The 27,682-nt window shown below is 31.7% G+C and overlaps 2 protein-coding genes, 1 long non-coding RNA gene and 1 pseudogene across 11 annotated transcripts; 3 read left to right on the top strand and 1 right to left on the bottom strand.

Annotated features, from left to right (window-relative positions):
* The first annotated feature begins 18 nt into the window (after positions 1-18).
* RECQSIM (RECQ helicase SIM) lies at positions 19-6,723 on the top strand. 9 transcript variants are annotated; one of them, XR_016523559.1, is made up of 16 exons: positions 19-863; positions 928-1,147; positions 1,540-1,650; positions 1,895-2,084; positions 2,170-2,503; positions 2,617-2,831; positions 3,172-3,228; positions 3,512-3,554; positions 3,784-3,864; positions 4,024-4,087; positions 4,253-4,352; positions 4,427-4,510; positions 5,119-5,206; positions 5,501-5,617; positions 5,729-5,821; positions 6,237-6,723. XR_016523559.1 is itself a non-coding variant. In XM_068637111.1 (16 exons), the coding sequence occupies exons 2-16, from the start codon at positions 356-358 to the stop codon at positions 6,567-6,569; spliced, it is 2,595 nt and encodes an 864-aa protein (XP_068493212.1). In that variant the 5' UTR covers positions 30-234; positions 349-355; the 3' UTR covers positions 6,570-6,723. The 9 variants fall into 9 exon arrangements, 3 of the variants coding, with proteins under 3 accessions (XP_068493211.1, XP_090161530.1, XP_068493212.1); XR_016523560.1 differs by lacking the exon at positions 4,024-4,087 and having other exon boundaries at positions 30-234; positions 349-863; XM_068637111.1 differs by lacking the exon at positions 3,512-3,554 and having other exon boundaries at positions 30-234; positions 349-863.
* A 4,201-nt stretch (positions 6,724-10,924) lies between these two features.
* On the bottom strand, positions 10,925-14,017 carry LOC137830026 (autophagy-related protein 18a). Its single transcript, XM_068637109.2, has 4 exons — positions 12,967-14,017; positions 12,193-12,403; positions 11,777-11,903; positions 10,925-11,243 (listed from the first exon to the last, which is right to left on the bottom strand). Exons 1-4 carry the CDS (start codon positions 13,678-13,680, stop codon positions 11,153-11,155), a joined length of 1,143 nt encoding a protein of 380 aa, XP_068493210.1. The 5' UTR covers positions 13,681-14,017; the 3' UTR covers positions 10,925-11,152.
* Positions 14,018-19,670: 5,653 nt separating this feature from the next.
* Positions 19,671-23,396, top strand: LOC137828204 (DEAD-box ATP-dependent RNA helicase 16-like; annotated as a pseudogene).
* Positions 23,397-23,983: 587 nt separating this feature from the next.
* On the top strand, positions 23,984-24,451 carry LOC137828203 (uncharacterized). The gene is made up of 3 exons (XR_016523417.1): positions 23,984-24,055; positions 24,160-24,197; positions 24,325-24,451. It is a non-coding gene; the product is annotated as an uncharacterized LOC137828203 (long non-coding RNA).
* The last annotated feature ends 3,231 nt before the right edge of the window (positions 24,452-27,682 follow it).

The raw sequence follows: 27,682 nt of genomic DNA, 5'->3' as shown, positions 1-27,682 counted from the left end.
CCTTGGTTGCTCACTCTTGTTACAAGGTATTCACCTGTTGAATTTTGTACTTTTGTAGTTCTTTCTTTGATTCAAAAGGAGCAAAAATTGGACCTTTGCAAGACGGTGTCGTTTAGAGGTGGAGTGTGTTTTTGAATTGCGAAATTGGGAATGCATTAATTAAATGTCATCGTAATATTTTCCGTCCTCAAGAAGAGTTGGCGGGACTGAGGGCAGCATCACTTTCGTCTCCTGGTATGTGCATTCCTCTCTGCTCTGTGCTCTGTGCTCTGTGCGCCAACCATTTGAATTTTTCTCCCAACAAAACCAAAAGAAGATCTTTCTTTCTTACTTGTAATTTATGGGAAGGAATGCGATGGATTGGAACAATACATGTTCGGACCAAGTAATTGCGGAAATGATTGAAATGGGTTTCGAGTATTCCAGCATCGTGGAAGCCATAAAAGTAGTGGGTCCATCTATTCCCAGCGCTGTGGAACACATTCTCAATTCTACTACTGGAGAAGCATCCACAACCCACATCTCCAATTCGGATGCACGCAATGGAAATGCTCGAAAGAAACGACCTTTGCGCACATCCCGTTCAGTTCGACAGTCCAAGATATTCGACCATTTCCATTCCAATGATGATGTCAAAGAACACAAGGAGGATCTCCCTCAATTGGGAATTGATCCCAATCCCATTGTGCTTTCAGAGTCTTTTGAAGCGCCATATTTGGATGTTGAATCTGATTGGGAGCAGAAAATTAGCAATCTGATGAAAAAGCATTTTGGTTTTTCATCCTTGAAGAGTTTTCAGAAGGAAGCCATCTCTGCCTGGGTTGCTCATAAAGATTGTCTTGTCCTCGCTGCAACAGGATCTGGTAATGTTTGTGCCTTACCCTGCAGTGCTTTGTGCATTTATTCATAATTATGTTTTTGGTACAGGGAAATCTCTGTGCTTTCAGATTCCTGCATTGTTGTCTGGGAAAGTCGTGGTTGTGATTTCGCCCTTGATAAGCCTCATGCATGACCAGTGTTTAAAGCTAACTAGACATGGTATCAGTGCGTGCTTTCTTGGCTCTGGGCAACCAGATAATACCGTTGAACAGAAAGCGATGAGGGGATTGTATAGTATAGTGTATATCTGCCCAGAGACTGTTCTAAGGTATGGTTAGGGGCCATGTTCAGATTGTCCTTAGCTTCAAGGACTAGAAGTTGATATTGAAACTTATCGTGTGTCTAGACTTAGATTATGTTTGAATAAACTTTTTCATAGACATTTACAGGAAATGAAAATGCGGTAAAATGAATTTAACCTTCTTACATGAGCTATACTCAACTCTTGCACTTAACTTTTATGTAAACTCTTTCCATTTAACTTCTCCGGAAGTTAAGATGTGTACGTTGATTTTAGTACATGGAGAAGTTCAATGCATTTCACCTTCTTATTTCCTTCTCTTGTAAGTGTTATGGATAAATTTATCCAAAAAAGACCTTATTTTTTTAGTTTCTTTTATTCTTTTTAATGTTTTGTTACTGCATTGCAATCCCATGTAGATTGATTCAACCACTGCAGACGCTTGCAGAAAGTCGTGGTATTGCTTTATTTGCAATTGATGAGGTACACTGTGTTTCAAAATGGGGTCATGATTTTCGTCCAGATTACAGGTCAGTTTTATCCCCTCCAATTCCTTATTTTTTATGGTTATTGGAGATGAACTGAATTAATTAGTGCAATTAGAATGTCTTGAATGATCTTAAATGCAACTTATGGTTTGCATTTAAGATCTTGATTGATTTTCATGCATATTTCTTTTGTTCTTTGTTTGGTGCGCATGTCACTATTTCTTGAATGTCTTTAGTCTTCTGTCATAAGTATTACCTGTTTTTAAAATGTTTGCTCTTGTTTCAGGCGACTGTCTGTACTGAGAGAAAATTTCAGTACTAGCAAGCTAAAATCCCTAAAATTTGATATACCTCTGATGGCCTTAACAGCTACAGCTACAAAAAGAGTTCGAGAAGACATTTTAAAATCATTGCACATGTCAAAAGAAACGAAAGTTTTTCTTACATCATTTTTTCGATCAAATTTACGCTTCACGGTGAGTTTGTTCATTATAACTTGTATATTCATCTCTAAATATATCATCTCTTGTTACAGTAAAGATTCACAGTGGCTTCGTACAGGTAAAGCATAGTCGAGCATCACAGGCTTCTTATGCAAAAGATTTTCATGAATTGATTCATGTATATGGTAGTAAGAAAAATATTGATGAAAATGAAAAGGTTTTCATCTCAGATGATTCAGATCAGCTTTCTAATAGCTCCAATGCTAGTAGTAACTCTGATACAGACAGTGTTTCACCTGATGACATGGATGACAACCAAGATGATTATGCTTATAGAGATGTTAATATAATGCACGCAGGAAACACAGATGATTTTTTAACGGGAAAAGAATTGTCAATTGAGTTCCTGGAAAATGATATCGATACCTTTCAAAGTGTTGATAACTTAGATGGTACTAATGTTTCTGCTATTTTTGGGTCTCTGATTTTTTTACAAAATAATGTAGTTAATAAACTGATAGCAATATTGAATGAAATAATGTATTTCCATATTTTGTAAATGCAGTTACCCATGGTGACTTTTGTGTGCTACCTCACAAGGAATTGGAATTATCCGAGACAACTGACTCACCTAAGAAACCAGAAGGAAGAGTAAAAATTCTGAAAGAGCCTTTGGAACAAGGACCAACAATCATTTATGTACCCACCAGAAAAGCAACTCTGAGAATTGCGAAGTACCTATGCAAGTTTGGTGTGAAGGCAGCTGCTTATAATGCTGGGGTATGGGTTATATATTATATTTAATCTTGTTTGGTTAGATGCTAGTGAATTAAACTTTATCCGGATGATCCTGTCAATTGACAAGAGCGTCTTAAATTCTAAGACACCATGAAGTACTAGGAAGTAGAATTTAATTTTTTTGCCATATGCTGTTCCGGTTTACTTGCAAACTCTTCTGGCTTGCCCTTCTGTAGATTTCATGGAACCAAACTTAACAGTAATGTTGCTCTTGCTTTATTATCAAATGAATGTTTGCCGCACTTTCACCTCTTGCCATTTGATTTATGTGTTTTTTGTTAGGTTTTAACTGATTTATGATGAGCTCAATCTCTTTTTCCAGCTCACCAAATTGCATCTAAGAAAGGTTCATAAAGAGTTTCATGAAAATAATTTAGAGGTATGTATCTGGAGCCTGAACTAAATATTATAGATGTCCGATAGGAAGGGGGCTTTAAAAAGGGACCACAACGTTTTATTTGAATTGAGATAGCCAATTATCAGTTATGATATATCATTATTGCATCTTATATCTGTGCTGTGCTGTTCACATAACTACTTTTATTAATGGATGTTTGTCTGATTTTGATGGCCTTTTTAATTTAAGTTGTTTGCAATTCAGATCTCTTCTTCCCCTTTCCCCCTATGTTTGCTTAGGCCTGCTTTTACATTCTTTTTTGCAGCTTTGGGTATTTGAAACCCTGCCCTGCCTGGCAAACATCTAAGGTTGGCATTTCTTTGTATTTGTTGCTTCTTCTTAAGTTCTTGTAAAATCAAGCCCCCCAAAAAATGAATAATTGAATTTCTTGAAAGCATGACACGGATCTGATTTGTTTTTACCCGTGTTTATTTCCATGTTGTTTGTGTTACTGCATAATTTATGTTATTTCCTTCATCCTGGAACCGTAAAAAGTTTGACCAAACAACATGTATCCGTCTGTGTTTTATCATTCAGGTTATTGTTGCTACAATAGCTTTTGGAATGGGTATTGACAAATCAAATGTCAGAAGAATCATCCACTATGGTTGGCCACAGGTCTGTTATTCATATGCATTTTTCCAGCCATAGTTAATTATAGAATTGGATTTTATATGTATTTCTTCTGCACTCCAATGCTGATGTTTTCACTTGCTGATTTTTTTTTTTTTTGAGAAATCTCGAATAATTAAAATTGTGAATGTGTATTTTTATCAGAGTTTAGAATCATACTACCAAGAAGCTGGACGGGCTGGTCGAGATGGGAAATTAGCAGATTGTAGTATGTTTAGTTAGACTAAATTTTTTGCCTTGTGATGCTTGTTTTTTTTCTCTCTTTTTATTAGATTTTAAACTTATATTACTTTACTTCCTTGGTTTTACTTCAGTAGTATGTTGCTTATTTTTATTTTCCTTTTTCCAACACTTATATTTGGCCAACAACCAGTTCTGTATGCAAACCTAGCAAGCAAGCCATCACTCTTGCCTAGTCGAAAAAGTGAAGCTCAGAAAAAACAAGCATATATTATGTTATCTGATTGTTTCAGGTTTGCTTTGAAAAATACACCTGTCTCTTTTTCATTTTTATTATTTAGTACAGAACCTTAATGTATATTTACAGATATGGAATGAATACTTCCTGCTGTCGAGCAAAGATACTCGTTGAATACTTTGGAGAGGATTTCAGTCATCGGAAATGCCTCTTGTATGTTAAGTTTGGTCTCTCTGCCTACTGTTTTATTTTGCTTTAGCATCCATGAACTGAAAAATATTCTAGAACAGAATAGCTGGGATGGAGTTACCTTGATTATTACTAGTGAGTGGCAGATTTTGACCAATAATTTTAGGGGACCAAAATAAGTTTAAGTCTAGTTTTGATGTGTAATCTTCTCCACGCAAAACCACTAGAGTCTTTTCTCTACACATCGCCCAAGGTAACGTGAGCAAGTTTCTCTTCCTTCCACATGCGTATTGCACCACTCTCACCTTGCACGTGAACAAAAAATACGGAACAACTGCATCATCTTTAATCACCAACATCGTCTCCAATCTCTACTCTCAGGAAAAAAGTGTAGGAAGCGATGGATTTAAGAAGCGTAGGCGATGAATTTAACAATAGGGTTGGGGGCCAAGGCTCCCCGCCCCAGTTAAGATCCACCACTGGTTATTGCATCTGCATATTTACTTCTTTTTGTAGTCAAGGGATTATCCCGTGTCCATATTTACTTGTAGCGAGTTAGAATGTTTGAATCAGTTATTAATGCATGTTAGCCTTCATATTGTCGCTTTCCTCATAAACCTCCTTTCACGCAGATGTGATGTGTGCACTGCCAGTCCACCTCAAAAGCAGAATCTAAAAGAGGAGGCCTGTATTTTGCTGCAAACCATAGGTGCCCATAATGTATGTTGAATAGTTTCATTTTTATACCAATGACACTATCAATTCCATCTTACACGTGAATTTATATCAAAATTACAGCATATTTTTCAGAATATATGTACCTGTTCCTACGTTGTATATGTGTTATTTCTCTGGGTTAAGTTTCTATACGATGACTTGATTAAACAACTGCTTCGTTTTTTGGAGTTCCAGGATCTATAGTTTTAATAGGTCGAGTTTTGTGGAACAAATTTGTTGTATTTTCTTTATTCTCTAAGAGGAGAAAAGGAAGTGACATGGATATTAATTTATCAGGGATGTAGGGATTCCAAGGATTGCTCATATGACGATGATATACATTTTGACTCCAATTACAGAGGACCAAGAGAGAGGCCAAATCTTAAGATGTTGGTTGGAACAATAAGGCAGCAGGTGAACCTAGTTATAATTGTCATTTCTTACTTTTTATTATATTGGATGTTCTCTTTTGTTGCTAATCCATGTTAACCAGACTTGTTTTCACTTGAAAATATCCATATACAGTTTCAAAAGTTTTCAACCATTGATGAACTATGGTGGAGAGGTCTTGCTCGAATTTTGGAAGTTAAAGGATATATCAGAGAAGGAGATGACAAGGTATACTTAATTACTTTACCTAGAAATAACCTGTCCTTACAGTTTTTATATATAAAAATGCTATATATTTATAATTGCAAAATTTGTCCAACAAATGATGTATGTATACCATTGAGTAGTGATTCTAGTAGAAGGAAATTCAGAGAGATTCATATAAATAAATATAACTCATGGAAAGCTCTTTTTATTGAGGTTTTTAAAATTTAAGGACTGATCAGAGAGATATTTGTGCATTCCGCATTCATATGGAGATGTGCCACTGATTTGGTCTTCAATACATTCTCCCAAGTCCTAAACTCCAACCAAAACCATAGTGTGACTATCTTATTGTGTAGGTGCTGTTTTATCTGCGGTATGCAGTTATGTGCTGTGGTAATTCTGTGATTTGATCTCAGTTTCCACCATACAATTGCAGACCCATGTTCAGGCAAAATACCCGGAGCCAACAGAATTGGGATGGGAATTTGTGAAGTCCATGAATGAGGAAGCTTTCTATGTTTACCCTGAGGCAGATATGTTGCTTGCAAGAAACTTAATTAACAAACCATTTTCTTCATTCTCGGAATGGGGAAAGGGTTGGGCTGATCCTGAGATCCGTCGCCAGCGCCTAGAGAGAATGGGAGTGAATAGAAAGTCAGGGATGGTGTCAAGTTCCAAAAGGAAACGAAAGAGAAAAGGTAGAAAAGTGCAACATGATTTGAGGACTTCTCGTGGCAGACTAGGAGCAAAACTCTCAAAATATAAGTGATATTTATCAGCTATGAAAGCATACAATTTACTCGTTGGCACCTGTAAAATCATGATCAAACATGTGTCTCCTGAGGAAAGCAACATGGATAGCCACTGATCAATCAACATTAAATTGTTCTCAGAATTTTAATGAAGCATTTGGTGTACAAGGACATCGATATTGTTCCAACTTAGAATATTATGCATATTATTCAAAAATATCTATCACGAGATCTGAGTTAAGATATAACTTGGTGAGGTGTATTTTAAAGGGAAACAAATCATTAAATTAAAATTTTTTAAAAATTAATGGGATAGGTTTTTAATTATTTCATTGTTTTTAAGAACCTTTAAAAAATTGAGATTATTACACATTATAAAGTATAGACTAAGTTATCATTTCACTCTGGAGCAACTAATCCTGTTTCTTTTTAAAAAAAAATTCATTCTTTTCACAAGATTGATTTTCCAGTTGTTTAATTATCATACTCCACTCTTTCCAAGCATGGAAAGTTATCTTTTTCACCATAGTTGATGATCACACATTACACTTGAGTTTACTTAATGGAGAATAAAAGTGAAACTACAAATTATTTAGATTTTAAATTTGATAAAAAAACTTATCTAACTAATTAAATAATAATATGTGAGAAACAATTATGTTTTAGATAGCGAATTTTATTACTTAGTCCTACAGTTAAACAAAGGAGATATTCAAATTTTAAAATTTTTAGGCCAAAAAGAATAGAGTAGGGGAGAAGCCAATGGAATTGTAAGTGGAGTTGAGAACGCGATAGAAAATTTTGCGAGACATATGTAATGAATATGTGCATGAAAACTAGTGTGATAAGGAAATTTTTATTATTGATTTTATGTTTTAATTAAACAACATCAATGAATCTTGTTTGTTGTTGTGTTTTTGTTATCATTTAAGAATAGATATTACTACAGTTTTATTGTCGTCCTAAACCAACTTAGGAGTAACAATTTAGTTATCCAGAGTTTGAAAGTCAAGCTTTTCACCTTAGCCTATATCTCCAGTTGGAACTGGGAAAGGATTTGTTGTTATTTTCATCTTATCAGTTTCTGCAGAGGTGCTGATCTATAATGAAAACACAGCACGTTTATGAAAATTATTTCTTTAATGGACAACACAGAAAATAAAATATAATATTTCAAAATCATTCCTCAATCTCTCAATTGTATATTTCTATTTGGCTTTGAAGGTGACATTTGATAGATCCTTAATAATCCTAATCATGCAGTGTTCCGTGGTTGGATTAAAGCTTTGTCTGTTTTCTATCCCTTATCATTTTGCTTTTTTTTTTGTTCTATTCACTTTTTGGTGGATATTTATGATAACTAATATTATTAAGGTTTTCTGACTACGGTTAAATATAGGTTTTAAGGTTGTGCATTAGGGGCACAATAATTCAGGTTCTATTCACTTTTTGGTGGATATTTAGGTTTGTTTTTTCTCAAGAGCCAATAAATTTTAATCTGCCAGAGATTAATTAATTATTAAATAATCATATCATCACAGCTCATATTTTTTATACAATCACTTTACAACTCTTTATATTATTATTTTAATACTTTTACATATTATTTAATTTCAAATTTATCCTTTATTATATATATTTATTTTTAAATTCATTATATAAAAAGTTGTATACAATTCAAAGTATTATTTTTCGATAAGTATTGTGTTTTATTTACTACAACTCCAATTTTTTATACAACCACATTACAACTTTCAATATTATTATTTTAATATTTTTTTATATCATTTAATTACAAATTTATTTTTTATTATATATTTATTTCTAAACTCATCACATCAAAGAGTTGTATACAATTTCAAGAGTGATCAAACTATCATTTTTCAAGTTATTCACACTTATTTAGAAAGAAAGAGAAAAAGAGAAGAAGGTAATTTGATCTAATGAAAAGAAAATAATTTGAGTTAAGTTTATTGTAATTAATTTGATTGAATTAATAAAGAGTGATAGTATTTTTTCAGTGTAATATCAAAATTATTTTTAATTATGTGAAATTTTAAAAAAATTAAAAAACTAATTGACAAAATGAAGAAAAATATTTTTTAAAATCTTAATTATTTAAAGGCGTTATTCACTAATTAAAGGAAAAAACAAATAAATATAATTATTTTATAAAAATAAATATTAAATATAAGAGTAAAATAATAATTTATCCAACTATTCTCATAAATATCTCTGTATATATACTATTACACAATTTTCTCACTCAAAATTTATCAAACACTAATTCTTTACTTTAAAAAAATAGACATATTTGAATGAGATTTTTTTTATAAAATAAGATAATTTTATAACTTAATTACATAAATAAATAAAATTTTAAAAAATAATTGAAATGAATAAGTTGTACAAATTAACACAAATTCATTAAGAAGAAGTCGTGTTATTTTGATATTTAAACTAAAGTCGTATTAAGGTGATTTCAACCGTGACATACAAAATTTATGTATTAGTTGAATTCTTATTACATTTAAATTTTGTCAACTATTTTGATTATTTTTTAAAATTTTATTATTTTAATAACTAACCTATAAAATTATTATAGTTTTGTAAAAAATCCAATGAAGTAGGCGTCAGACTTGTGCTTGTGGATCCATTGCTCCAAAATCAGAATCAGTGAATTGATTTATAATGAAAAAACAGAAGACTAAGTCCACCACAGAGTGAAACGTAATCTAAAAGGCAAAGTGAAGAATACCAAATATAAATAAAATATGTATTTTACTAAGCATTAAATGAATTTAAAAGAATTTTCTAAATTCAATAGAATAGACAATGAAGCTTTTGAAATATGAAGAAAGTATGGAAAAGTATGTAGGTTTAAATTTGATGGTAATGGATTGATGTGATCGTAGGAGAAATGGAGAGAGAAGAGAGAATAGATAATGAATTGAAGTATAAGTAATGTGGTAACTGAAAAGCGAAGCAAGGTACACCTGGATTGTGATGACGGTGATATATGGGTGTTGGAGAAGTTGAAGCATGAACAGGAGTGGTGGTGATGATAGAGTTGGGGCACGTCGTTTTCGCGGTAATAGGCTTCTCCGCCTCCTTCTTATTTTGCGTGCCGAACATCAAGAGATGGCAGCGGAAACACCTGGCCGCAGAAAAACTAAAAATGGTTAGCGAGGCGTTGGAAGCGGCGGAGGAAAGAGCTGTGAGATTCCAAGAACGACACGACAGAATTTTGAGCCAAATATGCAGCACTTACTTGACTAATGCAGAGCTTGTTGAAGCAATGGAGGGTGCTCGGGCCACCATGAACCAGGCGTTAGATTTTGCCCTTCAATGGAGGAAAATTCAGTTTAGAATCATCACTTCTTTCCCCGACGCAATCGACGTTCTGTTGGATTTGGATACGTCAAAACACACTCCAACAAATGCAGCATTCAGATAGGGTTTTGGTTCCTCAACACCTGCTTCATTCAATTCCTCCTAATTTCAATCTCATCATCTGCATGCTACTACCTATATCTTCTTCTTTCTATTTCTTTTCTATTAGATTGGATAGTAATGGAGAGATACATTTCAAATACTTACCCATAACTAGTAACAAAAATAATTTGCTCAACCATCCCAAATTTTTATTTTTTATTTTTTTTTTGCATATTATAACTATATATTCATCTAATCAATCCATTGTACAAGAAATAAATAAAAAAATGTTCATTCAAATACTGTTATACATGATCTCATATAATATTTTTCAAATCTTATAAATTCTCTTGTCAATAATACTTAATGATTAAAAATGATTCAACCATTTTTTTCGCGATTAATAATCTTTATTATATTTATTTCTGAAGAAAATACATTTTAAAAATTGGTTTGGAAAATAAACAATAATTACTTTTAAGATATACGCTCCTGGATATATGCAGTAAACAGAAACATTTTCCAACAATAAAATTATATTATTATTAATTTAAACTACATAAATTACTATACTGTCAGTCGCTATTTATATATAAAACTTGAAGATGTATTACTTTTATAAATGAATTAGATCATTTATCAATGGAAGATTTATTAATAAATATATCCGATGAATTGTTATCAAATATATCAAGATAGATCAAATTTTAAAAATAATTTTAATAGAACAAAATTGTTTAATCCATACATTATATTCCAAAATAAACCATCTGCTCTTCATTGGCATTTACCGAAAGCTGCTACTAGTCAACGAACGATCCATGAGTACAAAGAAAAGATACAATAATGTGTTCAAGGACTAAACATATCTGAACGAATTCAACAGAAACAAACAAATATAACGTTCATTGCAAGATAACCAGCTTCGAGAACTATATATAGTGAATCTGGAGCGAATGCTGCTGACAATTCATTCTAATTTGTAATAAGGTGTTAATAGTTAATATATACAAGCACAAAACAGAGTGAATTGGACAACATTAGTGGATTTGGCAATACTCATATTTACAGTTTAAACGTTTCAAACAACGAGGTGAACATAAAATTCAAATAGTATTCACAGCAAGATCCACTGAAGATATATACATGATGCATCCATAGTTAACTAGAATGTTTCTTCTGCCTTTAGGAAATTGTAATATTCAAGTTGGGTCATCTCTCCACCGTTCCCAGAATCAAACTGACATCGGTAGAAGCTGCATCAACAATTTCAATCAAGATTGGCGTTAAAATTTTCATTCACAGAAAAAATACCAAGTCAAAAACAAGGAACTAGTGATCATTTTGGATACAATATTATATAAACACCCCCGCCCCCATTTAAATAATTTTATCCATTTGTTTTAAGATATAACGTTTTCCAAAACAGGCATCATTTCATCGTTTGCTTTATATGAAAAAGATTATAAATAAAAACAATAATATAACGATGCAGCTAGGACTGTAAATTTTTGTCTGTTTTTAAGACTACCCATAAGCACAAAACCTGAATGAAGCCACCAACATTGGTCAATTTTAGCAAAGCAATGCACAGGTATACACTTAAATAAAAGTTTAATGCAGTAATATGAAGTAGCCTTTAGAATTTAGTCCTCAAATCATTATTCCACCATTCTCAATGTCTAATATCTCTTAAACAACAAAGACCCTCCCCCATTTCCAAAAACAAAACACAAAAGGGCAGAGCATGACAAACTTGAGAGACGAATATGATGCACTACTGACATACCTGCCATCCATGCCTAGTATTACAATTGTATTCTTTTGATGGCCAAATGCAACAACATACTGCAAACCTTCTTGCAAGCGAAATTGAGCCACAGACCACTCCGAGCTAAAATACTTAGGTAGCACACCTGTAAAAGCAGACAACAAAATTATATAATCACAGGCAACAAAATTCATCAGAAAAATCTTAATTTCAAGACTGAATGAACCTTGGTAATGTTCAAATGAACAAGGTTCTAAAAATACAGTCTACGACCTCAATTGCAGTTGCATCAGCTGCATTTGTTAGCAACTGCAATTGTATTGCAATTTAAAAACTCAACAGCAACAATTGCTGTTCTAGTTCTTTCACTTTCACTAAAAAAGACACTAAATTTCCACAAAATATCATTCACAAATAACCCATGGCGCACAAACCTTTAATAAATGAAAGAGATGAAACAGCAGTAGGGCTAGCAGGATTAGCCTCAGAAGAAGTACTGTGCGATCTGTCATGCCCCATCAGTCCAGAATCAACCTTCAGGTTGAAAACATGAACGGTCCCCTTGTCACTTGAGACAGCCAGCCACTGTGCAGTAGGAGAGAATGCAAGGCTGTATATCTCTGCCCGGTCTGCACCCCTCCTTACCTGGAAATAATCAACCCACAGATTCCCATTCAAATCTCCAAATCACTTTGATTTAACCACTAACATCTCAAAACATTAAAAGCAATTTATTTCTCAGTTACTAAGCACACATTTAGCTCCGACTATGCTACCCGTATCAGATTTTTTTGAGCAAATCACAGACACCCCCGAGATTTCTTAGAATTCCACTCAAACCCCCTGTTTTTTTAATCCTACAGCAACTCTCATAGTTACTTGAACCATATTACCCTGACACCCTTTATTATGTATTGTGTACAAACTAAAGAAACCTTAAGGGTGATGCCAGTGTAATTTATTCAATTTTTTATTTAATATTTTTTTCATATTGCATTGGGAAGATTTATAGGGGGATTAAACAAAGGAAAAAGCTTAAATGCACTTCCTTACTGCTTTTCCAATCAAAAATTGAGTTTCACTTCTATAACCACGTTGATCTTTGATGCAATACCAAAATAAAACTGTAATTCTATTAAACAACACTAAAAGCACCTAAGATTTGTCCTTGAACAAAAGAGAGAAAGAGGAAATGGCATTCAATTCACCTCTTGCAGCAATGAACCATCGAGGGTATTGAAGAGCCTGATGAGGGTGCCCTTGGAGCTGGCGGTGGCGAGCAACCTGCCATCATGCGTGAGAGCAAAACACGCAATTCGGGAATCGTGCGCCATGATGAACTTGGTCCTCTTGGAAGCGTAGTGCTCAACCCTGACCTGCCCCTTCTGCAAGCCGGGGCAGACGAGGACCATGGTGGCGGAAACGTGGGAGAGGTCGCAGAGGCCCTTAGGGTTGGCGATGGTCTCGATTTGGTGCAGCACCTTGAGATCGGAGAAGTTGTACACAAAGATCTTGTGCGCCAGAACCACCACGATGCGGTCGCGCCGGAGACGCACGCCCTTCACCTCGGAGCGGAAGGAAAGCTCACCGATGCAGCGGGACTGGTGGTCGTCCCAAATCATAACCTTGTTGGGGGGGTACCGGGGGTCAGCGCCGCCACCGACGAAAGCGAGTATGTTGCAGCGGAAGAGCATGTGGACAAGGCCAACGCCGCCGCCAGGGCCGAAATCGCGGCGGAAGATCTCCCGGAAGGGGTCGCAGTTGTAGATGCGGAAGCCGCGGTCGGTAGCCGCGGCGAAGCATCCGGAATCCTGGTTGAAGGAGATGTGGAGGAGCGTGGCGGCTTGGGAGTCGGGGGTTTGGGCGGCGGTGGCGGGGGATGGCTCCTCGGAATCGAGGGTTTGCGGTGGTGTGTGGGACATTATTTGGAATGGAATCGAATCGATTCGATTATGGTAGAAATTGAAGTGTTTGATTTTGAAGGAAGGTTTTGGTTTTGTGTGGAGTTAAAAATTGGAGGAAGGTGAGGTAGGTCCAATACAGGGGAAGTTCAATTGTGTTTTCTTCTGTTTTGTTCTGTTCTGTTGCCTTCGTGCTTTGCAAGGGATGTGTTCTGTAAACCATGGATTTTCGCCAATCTTAACTACTTTTATTTCTTTCCTTCTTCTTCTACAAAAAATATCAAAAATTCATCTTTTTTACTGTTAAAAATATAATCTTTCGGCTACCTAATTTCCCCAAAAAAAAAAAACACAGCAACTCAACAACCTCTGACTTCTTCTATCTGCAATAATACATGTATAATCTCTCTCTCTCGATATTTTTTACTTACTTAATTACAACAATAAACACATTACCTTTTTAAACAAAATCATTAAAATAGTCTTTATTTTTTAATAAATACATTAATTAGATTAAAACATATAATTAATTAATTTGAGGAAAACCAAAAAAAAAATATTGATAAATTTGATTTTTTTTAAACTATAATATTTTCAGACTTAGAGTGTAACAAAATAACAGAAGTTCTTACCTGATATCATGCATGAACCTACTTGTAACGAAGAACGAATGTAAAAGTTGAACATTTACATTACTTTCAGATAAATTTAAATTTGATTAACAATCATATACTAAATTGAAATCATTTCAACAAAATATCCAAACATGTATCGTCTGGGTTATATCAATTATATGATCCAAATTGGATATAAAAAAATTGTTATTTTTTATATTTTAGTTACATAGAGATATGAAAAAATTAAAATATGTAATGATAATTTTTTTTATTCAGATGATTTTTGTTTTTATAAACTTATAATTTAATATATGATTTTTATTATTTAAATTTGTTGTGATGTGATTTTAAAAATAAAAATTGTAATTATTATTATTTAGGGATGAAAACACCTACTAGAAATATATGCACTCTTAGTCATATATCTTTATCGGTCATATCAATTTATTTCTCAGTCACTAAGAAGTTTTTGTCATATCAACATCTATTGTCAAAAAGTAACCTCTTCGTAATTAATATTTCATTGACTTAAATTATGAAATAATCTAAATATTTAACTTTTAGTTTCAACTTACCACCCCTTAGGCCTTATTCTAAAAACCAGTAACAAATTCATTCCCAATTTTCTTAGGTATAATACATTCAAATAAACTATTTTCTATTATTTTCATTAATTTTCAGAATATCCCTCCAACAAAAGATACTTTAAAGTCTTTCCTCTCCATGCATTTAAATCACAATAATTTTTTTAATAAGAATTCAAACGAGATATAAATTTATTATTCAATAAACTTGTAAATTTATTTGTTTTAGGTGAGCATGCTTAAACATAATATTATCTTAATACATTATAGTAAATCTAATATAAAAATAATATTGTTGAAAAAATAGTATTTATATATTTGTATACAGTATATTTTGTTAAATAAAAAAACCTATAAAAGATCATTTATAATTTGTTTAACCATATAATTAAATATAATATCAAACCAAGAATACCAAGATACAAGAAGTAAAATATAATTTACTGTTTTTGTTGAAAATCAAAATATTTAGTTTCCAAATAATACAAGCAAAGCAGGTTAAATCAACACACACAAAAGTTATGGCTAAATTAAACACATGTAGAAGGGCTTAATATATGGTAGTTTCTTCTTTCATTTGCATAGATTTAGAAAATGTTCAAATTAATCATGGATTAAAAATATTTTAAATTATATAATTTAAAAATACATTGTACATTTTTTTAATCTAAAATTCAAAAATATATTTTAGATTATCAATTTAGAAACGTATTATGAACTTGACAATTCATAATATATTCTCATAATATCTGTAATATAAGCTGTGTAATCTAAAAAGGTCTTCTAGTTGCGTATTTTAAAAGCACATTATAAATCTTATAATTGAAAATATATTTTTAGATTATACATACAAAATTAATTGATAGAGAGTATGTTATTATTTTCTCCTAAAAAATTGGAATCATTATGTTGTGTTGCATGCATGGGAGTTGGAATTGTAAATGCATGTGTAATTGATACGATAGAGGAAGATGAATAAGTTAGTCAAGATCTTGATTGATGTTTGTTGTTATTGAATCAGTTTCTCTAAAAGTAAGTTAAAATTTTCGTAGCATTTTTTCATATTTCAGGAAGTTTTGAAGGAACAAGTGATAATAGGTAAGTGAAGTTAACTAAATTCTCAATGGTAATTAGATATTTTGATCATGATTAGAGGTTAATAAACTTATGTAAAATCTACAACATAAAGGACATAACATTACTACACAAGTCACATTAAGATGATCTTGGTGTTTATGAAAAATTAAGAAAACTATCTACAACTTTAGACATCGTGTATCAAGTTTCTAACTATAATAAGGTAAATTATCATGCACACATTCTACATCCAAATTGTAAGTTCTAAATTTTATGACTTTGTATTTTTGGACTTTAAGCGAAACTGTTATCAACATCCAATTTTGTTTGGTAACCAGAAAAATGTTGAATAAAATAGAGGATAATTCATTTGAAAAATACAAGGAAAAAAATTAAAACATAATAAAAGGAATATAAGTTGGAAAAAAATGTTATCTTTTACTTAAAAAGTATATTTATTCATAAAAAAAACATTTTAATTTTTCTTTAATTTTAAATAAAATCAAGAAAGTTTTAAATATACAGAGAGTTTAGGGTTTAGGATTTAATAACCGTTTTTTTATACACATTTACTTTCTCATTTATCCTTATACCAATATTTTATTTTATTATTTTAAAAATATATAATAAGAAATCTTTTGTCATTTTATGGTTATCTTAGACATTCTCTCATTTTCTTTTTTTGGTATTTTTTTTTAATTTGAACTTCTAAAAAAACAAACTAACTTCCTTACTAACTTCTTAATTCTCTATTTATCAAACACTTATCGCTTTTAAAAAAAACTTCTTACTTTCTTCACTATAAAAAAAACTTCTCTCACTTACCTTTCTATAAAACCGTGGGAGATGAGAAGTTTTTTACAAAGAGGGAAGTGAGAAGTGTTTGATAGACAAAGAAATAGGAAGTTGTTAAGAGAATCTATGTATAACAAATTTGGAAAAGAAAAGATTATCAAACATAACAAAATTGGGAAGGAAGATATTAGAGTTTGTTTAATTGTAATCACTTTGGTTGATGTCTCTAAAAAAATCATTAAATAGAAATCAATTTTATAGATTAAACATAATTAATTGATATATATTTTAAAGACTACAAAATTATTGGTGTATAAATTAATTTTTAAATTAATATATAAATAATCAGTGGTTAAAAATATAGGTAACTAATTAAATACCAATTTATAAATTATTTATTAATAACAGAAATTAATCTAAATGTTAATAATTTTTTTTATTAAAATATTGTGTAGTAGTTACACAATAGTGTGATAGGTTACATTTCCAAAATTTTAAAAACGTTTAAATTGGTACACTTAGAACACTTGAACGAAACAAAGAATTAAAGATGTAATCATATCCATGCCTAATTCTAAAACAATCAATCACATCTTTACATGTTTGCCCTAAATATAAGGTATTTAAGTTCTTAAGGTGGTAACACTTCCTTAATTTTGAATCTTTTACTATCATGTCCTTTATATACTACACTAACATTGTAATGGTTAAAAACATGAGTGTGTAATTTCATGAAATCCTTTTTTATATTTTAAGATAAATACAAATTTTGTAGATCCAAAATATGAGTTTGCAATACAACATCTATCAAATTAAGTCTAATAAGAACCTAAAATTAAACTATTGAAATAAACTATTTTATCATCTTTTCATTGATTTTTCGAAATATCCATCCACTAAAAGAATTGTATTTAATATTCCTCCACTTTCAACCTTCCACTAATCCACCATATTTTGCATACGTACTTTTTGTTTTACCCAAGCTATTTCCTCTCCATGCATGTAAATCACAATAAAATGGCTATAATAAGAATTTAAATAAGAGATAAATTTATCATCATTAAATAAACTTTTAGGTGGGCATGCTTAAATAGTGATATTTTTTTAATACATTATAGTAAATATAATATAACAATAATATGGTAAACAAAATAAATATTATTTATATATTTTTAAATAGTTTAGTTTGTTAAATGCATAAAAGTATAACAAAAACACCATTTATATTTTTTATGGCTATATAATTAAATATAATATCAAACCAACTATACAAAATTAGAAGAAAGAATATATCATTTACAGATTCTTTGTGGTAAAAAACTCGAAAGATTTAGTTTCTAAACAACACAACCAAACCAGGTTAAGTCAACACACACAAAACTGTGGCTAAATTAAGGTTATTTCTTTATACACCCTATTTTTTTTGTTTAATATGAATTCTGTCCACTTTAAATTTTTAAAACTACCATTCATTCTGAGAAACTGGAATAAAAAAAGTACATTATGGAAAAACAATTTCTAAATTAAAAAGTACATTCCAAAAACAAAAATTTGGAAAATAAAATCTAGAAACATATTTTGGAAAATAAATTCTGAAAATTGTTATGAAAATCTAAATCTAAAAAGAAAAATGTTTTTTTGACACCCAATGATTCCACCATACATCCCAATAAATATTAATATTTTAATCATTTATAATTTTTTTAATTTTGAAAATTATTTTAACATTTTGCATTTTACCTATATTTTCATTAAAAAGTTATTTCTTTTTATTTTTTATTTTTTTTATTATAAATATTAATATTTTTTTTGTGGGTGTAAGTTGAAGAAGGATGTCAAAATATCATCAGCCATCTAAAAATGTATTTCAAAATAGAGATTAAGTAAAAGGAATTTTATTATTTTACATAAATATCGGTTCAAAAGTCATAGGGTGGAGAAAACAATCGCTTATGTATATTGGGTCTGGGCCTGATCACGCATTGTACTACCTATGTCGGTTTTATGACCATCATGGGGTCTTTTTATTTTGTTTTTATCAAAATGGGGTCGTTGTCAAAAAAATTACAAATATGGGGCAAGTCGTGCCAACTTAACACGACTTCATATGTAGAAGTCGTGCCAAGTTGACACGACTTTACCACATCAGTCTAAAGTCGTGTCAACTTGGCACGACTTCTGTCACGTCAACCTGAAGTCGTGTCAAGTTGGCACGACTTTGTCCACATCATATTTTTTTTTAATTTTTTTTTGTTTTTAAATAAATATATATTATAATTATTTAATGATAATTAAAATTATAAGTTATGTAATATTTGAAATTAATTTGATAAATAATTTTTTTATGAAGGTATAAATACTTAGGTAAAGAAAATGAGAAAATTAATAATCAAACTTGAAATTGAATTTTATTATCAAGCTTGTTTGTGCGGACAATTACTTTTATTGTGACCTTCAGTTCTGCAATATAAACATTTTTTTTGTTTTTCATATTTTTTATTAATCTAATAACCAAATTAATATATTACATTATCGTCAAACATGATCCATACACAATTATTCATTTTTTTATTGCTTAAAACTAACACCCTTAGAAAATTAAGTATCAAATTAATTTTAAACATTACATAACTTACTAGTCAATATCTAAATAAGAAAATAAAATAAAAAATAAAAAATAAATATATATATATATATATATATATATATATATATATATATATGACGTGGACAAAGTCGTGCCAAGTTGACACGACTTCAGGGGTTGACGTGGCAGAAGTCGTGCCAACTTGGCACGACTTCAGGCTGACGTGACAAAGTCGTGCCAACTTGGCACGACTTTATATGCAGAAGTCGTGCCAAGTTGACACAACTTGCCCATATTTGTAATTTTTTTGAAAACGACCCCATTTTGGTAAAAACAAAAAAAAGCCCTATGATGGTCATAAAACCACCTATGTCTGATGCCCATTGCTTGGGAGTTAGAATGAAGAAAGCGTGTCTCGTTCTGAATACCTAAACAAAAGGCAGCTGCAGGTGTGCGAAACTCAAACCACCGGCATTCAAAAATTGGCCTCGTTGTGGCATCGTATTATGAACCATTGTTACATTCAAACTTTCAACGGTAGCCGACTCGTGATGGTGGAAACCAAGTTGAAAGAAAGCATTGGCGAATAAGAAGAGAAAAAAAGAAGCAGAGGACCAAAGCTTCGAAGAGCTCGGCATGGACGCTCATCTACTTTGCGCCTTACACAAGAAAGGGATTGCGGAACCCACTCCAATTCAGGGCGTCGCTATTCCACTCATTTTGGTTATGCTTTTTTCAAACTTCACTTTCGCTATTCACCATTCAACTTCACTTCAACCTAAACTTGTTCACTCTCTGTTTCCAGGAAGGCAAGGACGTGGTTGCACGCGCCAAAACAGGTTCTGGAAAGACCTTAGCATATATTCTCTTGTTGCTTCAAAAACTTTTTACCGTTAGGGCTGATCGGAAGAAGTTGGCGCCCAATGCTTTTGTTCTTGTCCCTACTTGCGAACTCAGTCAACAGGTGTGTTAGCTTGTTTCGATTTTTGTCATACTTTTTTTTAAAAGAGTTATATAATTTAATTTCGTGTTATTTCTTTCCATCCATAAATTCAGGTGTATACGGAAGTGTTGTCGCTGGTTGAGTTATGCAGAGTTAAACTGAAAGTTGTGCAGCTGAATAGCAACATGCTTGCCAATGACTTGGTTGGTTATGTTTTCTAGAATTTTGTTTGTTGTTATCGATTAGGGAGGAAGTTAGTTTTTTTCATCTGCTGCACATGTGGATGTTCTATTTATGTTTACAATTTGTTTAGAATGTGCTTTGTTGTAATTGTCTCTGAATTGGGTTTGCAGTGGGCAGCATTGACTGGACCTCCTGATATTTTGATCTCCACTCCTACTTGCGTAGCGAAGTGTTTGTCCGGTGGCATACTTAAGGCGGAATCCATTAGCGAATCGCTTGAAACTCTTGTTCTTGATGAGGTGAAACCAGATGCAGTGAATTGTTTGTTTAGAATCTTTGTTTATTAGCTGTTGTCTATTTCTGAAACAACTAGCATTTTTTTAAAGTTGAATTATATTCACAGAGCATTTGCAAATGTGTTGAGTTTTCACGCTTTGGTTTATGGTCTAAGTTATTAATAACAACTCAAGTAGCTGATGAACAATCTTTGGTTAGTATTTTGTGATGTGTCACTACAAAAAACAGTGTAAAAAATGGCAATTTTATTATGGCGGTTATTAATAACCGCCACAATTTTCAGTATAATATGTCATTTAACTAACTGCCACAATTATATTTGTATAATACGTCATTTTAGTATAATATGTCATTTTTAACTGTCCCAATTATCCTTCCAAAAAAAAAGTTCCCAGGTTTTTTTCCTCCATACACCATTTCTCATTATTTTTTTTTTAAACTTGCTTTCACTTTAAAATTGGATTTTTTTTTGAAAACTTACTTTTCCTTTAAAATAAATTTTTTTTGAAAATTTAGTTTGAGTTTGGAAACCAAACCCTAACACCTCTTCCCTCTCTCTCTGCTCCACACCCTTAACGTCTCTTCCCTCTCTCTGCTCCACACCCCTACCATCTCTTCCCTCTCTATGCTTCACACGAAACAAACCCTAACTCCTCTTTCATTGCTCCACACGAAACCCTAACACGTCTATGTCCTCTCAGGAAACCCTAATGCCTCTGTCCTCTTACGAAACCCTAACGCATCTGTCCTCTCACGGAACTAACGCTCACTCTCGGGTCCGCCATCGCCACCTCCGCGCAAGGATTCAGGTTTGTGCTTGCGCGCCCTAAACTCCATGGCTTTGTTGTTGTGATAAATTTACTGTGTTACTGTGTTCATGTGATGGTAGGAATTTGTTGCTGTGAGAAGAAGTTCAGGGTCGGAGAAGTAGTATTTTGTGACGTGTTCAATGTTCAAAATAATGTTTTCAGGCAGATCTTCTACTGTCATATGGGTATGAAAAGGATATAAAAGCTTTTACACCCTCATGTTTCCAGAAGTTGCCAGTGTCTTCTTATGTCTGCAACATCAAGGTGTGTTATTTATGATGTTTCTTCCACTTATGATATTTGTCACGTTTCCTGTCATTTTCAAATCCCTCTCTTTATATATGTGTGCCTATATAACGTGTAATTTGTTCTCAATAATGAGTTTCACACTATTAATAGCTTTACATAAAATGCAATTTTCATTGACCTGATCATTGAATTATATCATCATATTAGTTCACACCCATGAGTTACACTTACTTTTACACCAACAACAGATTTACATAAACTATTTTCAATTAATCTGGCCATTGGATTATAGCATTTTATTACCTACATTATTTATGTCAAATTTTCTAAAATTTGCAGAACGATATGAGTTCTTTAGATTCTCTCACACACACACACACACATATATATATATAAATACTTATTACATTACTTTCTGTGTATAAATGAGATATGAAATACATTTGGATTAATCTAATTTTTTTGCACATATTCATATATTAGGGATAAAATTAGCTAGTAAAAATTTATTCAATAGTGTGAGTGAGTGTAGCTTGCACCAGTGTTATCAGCTTCATTTTTGTCCCCTATGTAAGGATGTGCTTGTTTGTTGTATCTTCATCATATGAAACTGAGAATAAGCATGGTGATTTTCCTTGCACATTTGTATATCATATTGTATGTTAGTTACACATTAAATAAAATATTATTTCTGTGAAGTTTCACTAGTAAAGCGTTTTCCTGTGTATTCTCATTAATCATTTCATGACATTATTTTAGGGCATCTATTGCCTTTTAATTATAATGTACTGTTTGCAGTGCATATGTTGACAAACTAAAGAAGTTGATTCTGCACAACCCATTTATTTTGACTTTGCCTGAAGTGGGAAATAACAAGGAAGAGATCATTCCTAAAAATGTTCAGCAGTTCTGGGTAATATATTTCTATCTGTCTTTTTTTGCCATTATGAACTTAATTGCAGTTTAGTTAATTCTTCGTTTTTTCTTCAAAAATATTGCCTAATTTCTTTCTATAGAGAAGGGCGGTTTATTGGTTTTCTCTGTTTGGGATCTCTCTTCTTCATTGCTATTAGAAGGAAATGAACCATTATAGCAAGGAAAATTTAGATTTGGAGTGAGAAGGATTTTAACACTTTAAAAATAAAAAATGTTATTTGGTTTAGTGATCCGAAGAATATTTCAAGGTTGTTTTATGAATTTAATGTCTGATGTTATTTTTCTTCCTAGAGCATGTTTGAAAGCAATCAACTTGTATAATAATTTTTTTTTCATTTATGGTTGTATCTTTCTGATTTTTCTATGGAATTGATCAGGTTTTAACTGTTTTCATTAAATATTTGTGTCAAATTTCATGTTCTGCCAGTGATAAGTTACTTTACATCCTTGCTGTGTTGAAGTTGGGGTTGGTCCAAAAGAAAGTTCTGATATTCACTAATACCATAGACATGAGTTTCAGATTGAAACTATTCTTGGAAAAGGTATGTGTTTGATGTATAACTATTCATAAACATTCACTTGATTGGTGTTCAACTTTAGGTACATGTTAATGTGTATGACATTTCTTGTGGTCTGATGCATTGTCATCACATCAAGCCCATAGGACTTTTGCCTAAAGTTTGTGGTAGAAGTAAAACCATTCATGATACTTCATTTTATAGCTTAAGCTTCTTCTTTTTGGATAGTTTCTTGATAGAGTGCATATTTTTTTATGAGAGAACTCCTGGACAAACCTGCCAAGCCCAGGAATAATCTACTTGGCAATATGAGAGAGGAAAAGGAGAAAGGAAATGTGAGTCATGGAGTCTTATTAAGAGCTTAGTAAACACAGTAGTCAGAACAGATAAACAAACATTGCATGAGTTTTCAAATTCAAATATGAATTTATGGTAACAAAAGGAGAAAGAAATATCAGATACAAGATAAATCACCATATAAAGTCAATGCTTCCTCTTGAGAACTCATTCAAAAATATAAATATAACTCAAAACTAAGGTTAGCATTTTTCTATAAAACTCATTGTGAATAACTGCACTGGTAAATGAGGAAACAATACCAACCCATTGTGTCATATATCATGGTTATCACTCATTAGGGCCCAGGTCTGATTTGATATCTAATAGGCCACAATGAGTTTCTCTTGCAGGATATGCTATGGTTGACTTTCTCTTGCAGGATGTTGCCAAGAGTGTAACTAGAATTGCTGTCCGAGAGTCACGAGCCCAAGATTTGAGGAATGAAATTTTGAACTCTGAAAAGTGAGTACTGGGTATATCATTTGGTGTATTATTGAGGTCTTTAACTATGATCTTAATTTTATTCCCGTTCTAATTATTGTTGCATACCTGTGTTTTTTTTTAAGGTTGAAAGCCCATTTTGAGACTAATCCAAGAGACCTAGGTAATGTAATTGGTAGATATTATTGTTAAATATGTCATTGACATTTATTGTGCTTGCTGATTGGATAAGGCTTTGTTGCTGTTAATATTGAAGTTGAATTTAAAGGATCGAAATCATATTTGAGCAGATCTACTGAAGTATGACAAAATTTTGAGCAAGAATGAGCCACCTCCGCACCTACGTGATGTTCCTGACTACCTATTAGAGAAACCAACGAAAGAGGCAAGGGAAATGGTTAAACTTGCAAGGGATGCAATAGGAAATAATAATAAACGCCGCAAAGGACCCAAGAAAAAATTAAGAAAAGATGGAGACCCTTTGAAGGCTTTGGTATGATCAACCTTTTATCATCAATTTTACCTTTTATGCCAATTTTGAATCGTTAACGGGGAAGGGTAAGAGAAAAGGCGACTTTTGGAGAGGAGGGAAACAAAGGATTGACAAAAACACTTGTGGATGCATATATAAAATATAAATACAATGTTGCACTGATCTAAAGATAATGTTGAATATGTCGTTAGTTGTTACTTTCTTTTAGCTTATTCTGTATTCTGACTTTTATACATATTGGTCGGGCATCAAAAAGACCGCACAAAGTTAGGAAGACTGGTGGAAGCGATGGCAACAATAGCATTGAGGCAGTTTCTTCCTGCACCCTTACATTTTTCTTCCTGCACCCTCACAATTTTGTAAATTCCAAAACTGACCCCATAATTTCGGGATCTGAGAGTGTGTTACGGATTCATCAATCCGGAAGTGAATCATGTTGCATTCGGAATGAGGGGGCGTTCCGGAAGCAAAGTTTGTATAAATTATTGATTTCCAGATTGCTGAATTCGGAAGCCTATTTTTTATTACGGATTGGTGGATCTGGAATGATTTTTTTCAATTATGGATTTCTGAATCCAGAAAGTATATTTTGAATATGGATTGGCGGATCCGGAATGATTTTTTCAATTATGAAAGTTTTGCATTTTTTATTTACGATTAACACTATCATTCATGTACTACCGGAAGCATCAATCTGGGAGATTACCGGATGCGCCAATCCGAAAATTTACCGGAAGTGCCAATCCAAAAATTTACTGGATTTCATAATCCAGAATACAAAAAAAAAAGGTACAATTTATATAGGCACACTTTTGTCTTTGTGCAGCTTTGTGGGGGTGCCGTAAGAAAAATGTGGGGGTGCAGGAAGAAACTGCCTAGCAGTGATATAGACAAAAACGCAAAAAGAATAAGGGTATTTAATTGATTTACCCTTTTCCCACAAAGCCTTATAGCAGGCTTTGTTGTAATTTAGTTCCAAATATCCTAACTCAAAAATAGTAAAAGTATTAGAATTGTTATTCCCTTTATACCGTGTAGGACCTAAAGTTAGTATTTTTCATTACAAAATCAAATCTGGCTTATTGAAATTATCATTTCGCATTCCTTCAAAATCTCTTGTCTTTTTGAAGTCCCAATAGTATTTTATTGATTGAGTTAGTCTCTTTGGAAAAAAAGGAGATGAACTAAAGGTGGATATCTATATATATTAAAAGATGAAAACAAAAAAAAAGAGTATTTTGCAATGATTAAAATAAAATATGAGAACAAAATAATTTTATTCAATGACTTGAATTTCTTTAAGGATCAAAACGAAAATATATTACAAGAATAAATATACCTTTGTTGTTACTATAATTGAAAAGGTGCTTTAATAATTTAAATATATGTTCTAAGAAACTTTTACAATTAAGTTTTTTTAATATAAAACAGTTTATCTTCATTGATGGTATTATTAAAATAAAAATTTATGAATAATGATTTGTTATTAGATGATAATGTTCTTTTTTACTTATTAGTCGTTGGTAGACTTTTACTTTTTAAAAGATTCTTAAACTGTTATAAAGGGAATATGTTTTTATTTTATTATGTTAATATGAGTATCGTTGAAAGCGTGTTATGAGTTTAATTATTAGTGAGGTTAAAAGCTGTTGTAAAAAAAATTGATTCATATCATTCATGACATATAATGATATACATCACTTCCACTAATAATAATTAATAGGTACATTAGATGAGGTGGACAACGACACAAGAAAATTTTAATGGATATTTAGTTACATAAAATAAAACTTCTAATTCAAGCTAGTTTGTTTGTAAAGATTTGCATGATACACTTGTTACTCTTTTTTCTTTTCAGGCTCTCTCTTAGTCACTTTTTTTTTTTCAAAGCAACCTCATTTTGTATCTTTCTATCTTTTTAAAAAACATTGAATGCAAAAAGATGCATTATTTGAAGACAAATTCTTCCTCCTACCGCTCCATATTTTTCTTTAATTTTAATAATAATATTCTTTCGAGTAAGATGAAGAGTGAGGTGTGTTCTCCTTCTTTTTTTAAATGGTGGTGGTTATTTGTGATGAATATTGGTGATTGAGATAAATTTTATGGTATTTTTATTGGTGGTGACCGTGTTTTTATTTGTTTATTGTATAATTCAGAAATTATAAAACCTAAAAAAAATAAACAAGGTGTAGAAATGGAATAAAAACTAAAAAAATTATAGTAGAGAAACTTTTGATTTTGAACATTCACAACTTATAATAATAATTTACTTCATGAAATCATCGTAAATCCAACAATAGTTATTTTCTTCAAGCTTTTAATTACAAATTTGGTCCTTGTGGATTACAAAACACTAACTATACTCAAAACAAAAGAAGAATCACAAATATGGTCAAATCTTCATTTTTAAAATATATAATTTTATTCACCAAGCTTTCACATATTTTCTAAAAAGCAAACAATGTAATTCATAAGTTTGCACGTCCAGGAATCTTAATTTTATCAAAAAAATATCATTTATAAACAAAATTGAAGTTAAAAACTAAAAAATTGAAGTTATCCTTCATCTTAATCCTCCTTGCAATATAAAAAATTACAACTTCGGTGTGGAGTATGTAGCAAAACCCTAAAAGACTTCTTTAGACAGTTCAAAACCCTAACTTAAACCAGCAATCACCATTAAATTTAGTTCAAACTTAGAAACTCTCATATTCCCAAAAATTCTAACATGCATGCACTCACCAATAGGACAAAATAAAAATGATAAAAACTTACCGAAAACAACAATTAAGATTAATGTTCTAAATGTTGACTTTATTGACTTGTAGCCTTAAATCAATAAAGGGAGGGTGAAAACTTAAGTTTGTTTTAGGTGAAAGAAAGAAAATGATGGAAAAAGAAGAATAATGGAGAGCTTTAAATGCTGTAACGAAAATGAAATTTCTTTTCATGTTATTAACACTTCTATTCTTCTTCAAGTTCACCCTCAATTTTGTTTTAAGTATAGTTTAAATTCAACTTACAACTAAATATTCAAATCCTTATTATAATCTAACCTCTAAAATATTTATCTTAACCTATTATTATATATTTATTTTCTATTCTAGTTATATAGTGTAAAATAAGTTCGACTCTATAGTCTGTTTAAATTA

This window comes from Phaseolus vulgaris, chromosome 7 (assembly GCF_051622355.1).
Source record: "Phaseolus vulgaris cultivar YP4 chromosome 7, ASM5162235v1, whole genome shotgun sequence".
Taxonomy (NCBI): Eukaryota; Viridiplantae; Streptophyta; class Magnoliopsida; order Fabales; family Fabaceae; genus Phaseolus; species Phaseolus vulgaris.
Note: the sequence above shows the minus strand (reverse complement) of the source record. Positions and strands in the feature narration are given on the sequence as shown.